The sequence below is a fragment of the Cyprinus carpio genome, chromosome B16 (genome assembly GCF_018340385.1).
Source record: "Cyprinus carpio isolate SPL01 chromosome B16, ASM1834038v1, whole genome shotgun sequence".
NCBI classification, from domain to species: Eukaryota; Metazoa; Chordata; class Actinopteri; order Cypriniformes; family Cyprinidae; genus Cyprinus; species Cyprinus carpio.
Genome location: NC_056612.1, coordinates 14719294 through 14727257, shown reverse-complemented (window position 1 = coordinate 14727257; position 7964 = coordinate 14719294). Strand labels below are relative to the sequence as shown.

The 7964-nt window shown below is 38.5% G+C and overlaps 1 protein-coding gene across 1 annotated transcript in view; it reads left to right on the top strand.

Moving 5' to 3' along the window:
* The first annotated feature begins 269 nt into the window (after positions 1 to 269).
* The window catches only part of LOC109105385 (cell adhesion molecule 4-like), a 135928-nt gene continuing 128233 nt past the window's right edge, over positions 270 to 7964 (top strand). Inside the window, exon 1 of the mRNA XM_042740949.1 lies at positions 270 to 534. Within this exon, the coding sequence (XP_042596883.1) occupies positions 462 to 534 (73 nt within the window). The 5' untranslated portion in view covers positions 270 to 461. The remainder of the gene's footprint in view (positions 535 to 7964) is intronic.

Here is a 7964-nt window from a genome sequence, read left to right as displayed (position 1 = left end):
TTATATTCCGCGCTCAAAACTTTATTGATCGCCACTGTAATTAATCACGTTAATATATAGAGTGGTTCATTTGGAGGCTAGGACTCGTTCCAATAGCTGTTCTAGCGCTATGAATTCGGTGTCTAGCACATTGTCTTTTTGATAAAAACAAACGGTTATTTGTCTTATAATATTATACTCTTTTCCCCGCCCATGATTGGGTGTGCGCCGGTCATTGTCAAATCCGATTGGTTGTGGCTGAGCCCAAGAAAAACCGGCCCTGCTACATTTCCACCTTTCATTCTGAGTAGTGTATCAGATTGAGTGTGCGTGTGTGAGTACTAGTATGTAATACACAACAATTCCAGCTAACACTGGAGTTGAGAAAAGACACATCTCGTAGGTGAGAGCCTGCGCGCTCATGTTATTCTAATTCCTATCAAAGGAAGAGGAATTAACAGAAAAATCGGAATAACACAACGATGGCATTTTCTTCTTTTTGGAAGTATTGCGCTCCCCTTTCTCTCCTACTGCTCCTGTCCTATTCGCAGACAGGTAAGACAATATTTATTCAGTCCATAAACACTTTGGAAGTTAACTTGCCCTGAACGCGGAAAGATGCTTCACTAGAAAGAACTATATTGATCTGTTCACTGATGTTGCCATCGCGAGATGTATAGAATAGCCTTACATAGACACATCGGCATCGCCTACAACATGCTCATGGGTTCAGCACATCGCCAGCATTAAATGTGCTAGAAATCACGTTAGCCTTAGTTTTAAACATTTATACGAAAGTGAAATTAATTTTGTTTCCCTCAAAGTTCTCTCTGTTCCGGTTTTCACGCTTTCTGTTAGGTGCAGTTAAAGCTAATTATCGTTTATTTTGGTTAGTAGTTTGCGTCACTCACCTGCATCTCTGCTGACTCCGTGTGCTCTAGTAATAAAGGGAAGTTCGCTCAATAACAGTAGGCTGCACATATGTGCTTGCTAATTAATTTTCTATAGGTGCGTTGACAGCGTGCTTTGTTGTCGCGCGCATCATTGTTCTGTGCACAGTGCTTTTTCTTTGTGTATGCGTACTGTTCTTTCATTTACCGATGTCCTTTGAGATCTCGAGGCAAACGTATATGGCCATTGCGACAGTCAGTACAAGAGCGCAGGTGCCATGAAATAATGTCATTGTGGATTGCGCTGTTCGGAGGTCCCGCTCTGAGCTCCTCTGCGCAGGGGTACTATCCCAAATTAATCTCGAATACAAGACTGTCAGAGCAAATCCCAACACGGGCCGCGTATTTCATGCTTGCCATCGCATGATAAGTGCATCTGCCGTTGTCCTGGGATTTGGATTACAAAAGCATCTTGAAGATACTAGCTGGCCATTAAATTCTTCTCTTAAAGCTGTGCCATCTGTTTGTAAGATGATTCAAATGAATAATTATTAGGCAAGAGCGAAAATAGCCTGGGACAAAAAAATAAAAAAATAAATGCAGTTACACTATTTTAGGTGGCTAACTCGTGCCTGTACATCCGAAATGCATCCGTTCTGATGTAAATTCCATCATCAACCAATTATAACTTAGGCCTATATTGCAGACCAAAAAATGTCAATTAGTTCGTAGGCTACATATTAAAAACAAACCAAAGCAGGCAGTTTAGCGCGTCACCAAGGTCTGGAGTAGGGTGAGTGGATCGGAATGAGCAATATTTCTCATTCTTGCCAACAGCGTTCAAGATAGAATCACTCTACCTGAGATCCACTCCTGGTTTTCCTTTTCCTTGTCCCCTGCTCAACAGGGAGAGAAACCCACTTCGAGCGAAAACAAAACGCATTGAGTTTTAAAAATGACATATTTTCATAAAAATTGCAATAAGTTGTGTAATGAAAATAATATGTACATTTTAATACAGTCTAGTTATGTACATGGTAAAGCCATAGTAGAATGGGCCAAAAAAGAGAAATTTTTTGAGATAATTCCTCAATTTAGTTCCTCTCTTTATGTTTTGAGTTTTATGGGAACAATATTAACATATTTATCTGTTTGAGATTTCTAAAAGCGTTCCTTTGTTGAATTCAGGAGCTATTTGTGGTCCAAGCTACTGGCAGGTTTGTATGTGTGGTTGTTTGTTTTGTACCGTCTAATAATCAGTGAGCAACTGAAGTTTTTTTATTTTTTTTTAGCTAAACATTGCTATCCTTGCTGTATGTGGTTGTGGCCACATTTGGATATGAAGAAATGTGTAGAATTGTATTTTAGTGGGCATAGGCTTTGTAATTATGGGTATGTGCATGTACTCATTGCTCAAATGGCAGGGCTTCATTTGGACCTTAGAGGTCAAGAGAGAGCTATGGAGATGACTGTGATTAATCTCTCCAGTGACACGAGGTAAAAGAAGAGAGAAAAGCGGGGGTTGGGGAGAGAGAGAAGGATAGAGACAACTGATTATCACACCCCTTCATCATTTAATTCAATAGATAATTTTTATACCAGACTGCATATCTTGTTTCAGAAAGAAACAAGGAAAAGTTAGTTTCTTAGAGATGTAGCAAGAGGAGAAGATGGGGGAGAGAGAACGGCGAGGAAAAAGAAGGAAAGTGTGTGAGATGAAATTATCTATATAGCTACTGAAGCAGAATGAAAAATAGAGAAATAGACAATGAAGAAGAGGTAAAGATGTAAACGGGGTGGAAAAGTAGAAGACTGCCAGGGAAACAGATGGACTGACAGGGATAATGGGAGGAAGAGACTTGAACCTTTAAGAAACCACTCTATCATAGACTGAGAGAGCAGGAAAATAAAGATATAGAATAGTGTGTGTGAGTGAAGGTGTGTGTAAAACTGCCCCTTCCCCCAGCACAACAAATACAGAATGTACTAGGCTCAGTGACTGTGTGTGTCCCTTGGGCACAGGCCTGCAGACTCATGATGTGTTCTCCATCTGAGCCCCTCTTTCTCTTTTTGCCTCTCTCTCATTGTCTTTCTCTCCATCTCTCTCCCTCTGCATGTCCTTTTTTGCAGTGCTGTGTGACTGACACACACGAGCACACACACAGTTAATGGCCACAACTGCGCCAGCCGCATTCTGCATGCTGCATTCTTTGCCCGTCCCCTCTCATCACTGCAGTTAATCATCTCTATTTGTTTATTCGATGGCAAGCAATATGAGAGTCATTCGTTTGAATCTGTTTTCATCATTTTTTGGGACTCTGTCAATGTTGCTTCTGCTGGAGGGCTCAGTTGCCTCCTAATTGCAAAAAAGTTTAAAAATAGCTGCACAGTTTAAGAGAATTTGTATGGATTTTCTTTTTTAGATAAAGGTTGAAAAACAGCCATTGTTTTAATATATCAGGGCTCCATACTACGACTAAAATGGTTTCAAATGCAACAAATAATAAAAATTGATGACAATAAAATTAAATTGCCATTAGCAGCATATGGAAAACTTTGTGCATCTATATATGTGGTTTTTGCAGTTATTCTCAGTGTTTCCCACATGCAGAAATGAGCAACATGAGTTGTAATTTCTGATTCATGAACAAATTGCTCTTATGAACTAGTCAAAAAGATTCACATAACTTGCTTGTGAGTTAGTGGTTTGAATCAGACTCACTCAGTGAATCGTGAGTGAGTGATGCAACAGCAAACAGGACGAGTCGTGATGTCTGATTCAAGAATAAATGACTCTTATGAACTGGTTCTTTTTATTGAGTCAGTCAAAAAGATTCACAAAGCTAGCTTGTGAGTTAGTGGTTTGAATCCGACTTAGTGAATCGTGAGTGAGTACTGCAACAATGTATTTTAATATAGATATTTGTTGTGATAAATGTTATTCTAAGCAATTTGAATGTTTCACAAAAACATTATTGGTCATTGTTTGCCATAGTCAGGTCCAATTATAATGTCATTCTGACTGTAAGGGAGTAAAACCGTAAGGTGACAACTTAAAACCATAATGAACACAATATTTTACTTTTTTCAAACAGGCATAAATATTTTTCCAAAACAGAGTGATATTTATAGGACACTAATAGAGTCAAGATAAAATGAGAACTACACCACTTCCAAAAAAGTCTTTATCAGGCAATTTGTAAACTAAAAAAGATATTTGACTCCTAAATATTTCATTTCACAAGCTCCTAGCCATTTTTTAGTCTGGAGCCCTGTATATATAGGGCATGGAAATCAAATACATCTTTTGTTTTGCACGTATGATATCCTAGTCTTATTAAGATGCAAAACTGGTGCATTATGTAGGGTAGGCGCTATAGGATTAGCGCATGCAGGACAGAAAGTGGTATTTTCACTTGACACTTTGTTCTGTAATGCCACGAGGAAGCCTTTATCTTAAGCCAAGGTTTATTCTTTGATTCCAGTGTATGGTTGTGTAATTCCCCCAGTAAAATAAAAAATGTTGACATTTAATTACAGTGGAAGCCCTCCTACCTGTATGTTAAAAACAGACATGTAGTAAAGCTTTCAGGTACTCGCTTCCTATTTTGACTCTCATTTCAGTCAACACTAAACCGAGGCTCAGAATAGACAAATTAAGGCGACCTATAGAGGGAGAGCTGCTGGTAGACTGTTAGGTAGCTACCTGGCATTCTCTTATCACTGTAATAGATTGCACATTTTATAGCCCTATATAAACAGATGTTCCTTTAGGGATCCTATTGTTACTCAACAACACAGAAGATAGAAAAACGAGTAAGTGTGCTAAAACTCATGAAGACCTTTAATTTGAGCACGAGGAGATAAACAGAGGAACAGACCTATTTCAAATCGTTTCAAGGAAGGGCTGGATTCATCATAGTGTTTTATGGTGCCGTTACAAGGGCTGGGTTTGTCGCAGGTGGCGTGTCTCGGTAACTGTATTTCACCGTAATTATCTTCAATCTGATTCGACTGATTAGACACTCCTTTCATTTTCTTGTTCGCTCTCATCGCCTGCCTGCCTGTGGTCATTCATATTAGACGCAATATTTTATGTCTCATTTCAGAGCTGAAGAGATGGTTATTGGAAGACTGTGCGGCTTTTAAATGACAGAAACGATGAATAAGACGTTTGTGGTCAAGTTGACTACAAACGTTACTGAGCAAGGCCAGCACACCACTGTTATGGAACCGAAACTCTTCCATATCTCCCAGAAGTCTCGACTATTATTCTAATGAAACACACTTAGAAAGGTGCGCCAATTAAACAGGCTTATTTTTCAGGGTTATCACTCTCAAGCTGTTTCTGCGGCTTGCTTTGATTGAATCCAAGCATATTCATTGTGGGAATTTAAGTGCTTGCTCTCTGATAAGTATGTGAATTATTGAAATGTGCCTGTTCGTACTGGACCTGATTCTGTCTGTGTCACTTGTGAGAAGGCAAAACCTCGCCAGACACGAGTTGTCAATAATTCAGACTTGGGTTGTGAAGTGCAGTCTGATTCAGATCTAATTTTTCTACTTCTTGTCCTGTGAGATGTCTGAGTGGCAGATTTGCTGTCTGTTGCCTGACTATGTCTTTCTCAGCATGGAGTATAAGACTTCAGAATAGCAATGCATTGTTTCAGCAGGGAGGATGAGCTTAGCAATGCATTATTTCTGAGTGTTTTTATTTCACAGCTTGAGAATCAGATAGAAATTTAGCAATCAGAAATTTGTTTTTAATGGTAGTTTAATGGTATTTTGGGTCACAGTAACTTAGGGGTCTCAAGTCTTAAAAAAAAAAATAAATAAATAAAAAAACAAGGACCCCCAAATATGACTCTTAAATAACTGCTACTAAATTGGTACTAAAGCCTAAACACGTGATTAAAATATATACTTTCTTTAGGTGCTTTCAGATTTTGGATCTAGGGATCCACATGGGGCAGCAAAAAAAAAATGGTCTATCTGTAAAAAAAATTTTTTTTTATTATATATATATATATATATATATATATATATATATATATATATATATGTATATATGTATATATATATATTTTTTTTATTTTTATATTTTTGTATTTATATATTTAATCACATTTCTGTTAACCCTAAAACACAACCCAAAGCAGTGCAAAATTCAAAATGCAGTATATATATATATAAAAAAACTAAGCAATCAATACAGAAAATTCCTTCATAGTAATACAGTGCATTGTGCCCCATTTCAAAACATTTTTTAAATACCTGTGACTAGTTGATTTTGAAAATATGTACATTTATTCATCTCTCACTTTGACAATATCACAAAATCATGAGCAAAAACCTTTCAGTTTTGTTCTCCTACACCAAGTAAATCACCTTTGGAATTTTATCTTGGAGAGAGACTTGTGTAGAGAGCTGCTTATGTAGAGAGAGAGAGAGAGAGAGAGTTTGGGATTTTATATTTGAGAGAGGATTGTGTGAGACATGAAAAGAAAAGGTGGAGAGGAGAGCGAGCCAGACTTAAGTGGATGTTGTGGTTGATTGCCACAGAGGTGAACATTCTTCCATATAGGGGACAGAGTTGCCATGACTTTGCAAACTCTGCACTGTGCTTGTTTAACAGCCCCCTAACCTCTGTCTTTTCTCTCGCTCCTACTTTCATTTCTTTGCCTCATCCTTCCGCCAGTTTCCAAGGCTCCCGCCGCATCTCGGTTCCCTACCCACATGAGGTAAAGGTCCCAGGCTTTTGCAGTAATTACAGGAGTTTGAGTGGCACTAAAGCCCTCACTAGGTTTGATTGGATGAAGGGCCCATTAGAACTAAAACGGGCCCCTGCTCCAGATGGAGTGTGTGTGAAAGGCTCCGTAGCTTCTTGAGAGAAAGACTAATGCCGCCTACACCGATTACATTATGTGGAGAGCGTGGAGGTGATAATGAGGCGGTGGATGAGCGCAGAGGGCTGGAGGGAGCAGCCCTTACTCGGGACAGGTGTGTGTGAGGCGTGAGTCAAATCTGACCTCAGCACATCCTCATGCAGGGAGAGAGAGACTGAAAAAGAAGAAGTGGATGAGAGGGATTTTTCACTTATTTTCCTATAAATATTGAAAGCCAAAGAGTGCATTTTAAAAGTATAAAAACCATCTCTAATCCCAGTTTAATATGCAGAGACCACTTTATATAAGCAGAAAATATGTAAACGCCGTGGCTCTGTGGCAAATTATCCAAATAGTATATGTTTGTTTAAGCATTCTGACCAGCTCACCATAGCAACAATGGCCAGCTAATGGTCTGAGTCTGTTTGGCAATGGTAGACACAAGGGCTGCATCCGAAAATGCATACTTCCTTACTATATATAGTAGGCGAAAAACAGTAACAGTGACAAAAAATGTGTCCACATTCACAGTACTCATAAAAAGTTAGACAAAAAGTACCCTGATGTCTTACTACTCCCGGTGAGATTCAAAAAATCCATGCATACGAGGGACATTTTACTATCCCATGAGGCCACATGAGAGGATTTGTGTATGACAGTGATGTGACACAACTGAGGCTGGTAGGTCATGTGATAATGACAACATGGTGAATGTAGTATGTCCAGATTACATCCATACTACACAAATTCATACAATTTACAACATACTTTTTTAGCAGTCGCCTGTATTCAAAATAAGTACTCAAGAGAGTGCGCAGCCAAGGAAACCTGTCTGAAAGCAGTCAGTTTTACACAGAAGAAATTTGCACTCTGGAAATATTTTATTCAAAATAAACTTTTGAATATGTTAAAAAAAGATTTTCTAATTATTATTATTATTTAGATTTTTTTGCCACTTTTATCGATAAGCACAGTAAGAGGTAGGGCAGGAAATCCTGTGTGGAAGATGGAGAAAAATGATGGGAAATGGCCAAAATGCCATAGTTGGGTGTTTCTTCAAATTTGAGCACTTTTATGTCTCGGGGGTTGATTGTTAAAACAACAGATAAGGCTTTTTCATTTTTGTTAAATGAAGGCCAACTGCCTTGGAAACATTTCACCATCCCTTCATTTATTTTTACTGCTTTTTAAATGCATTTTATGTCAAGAA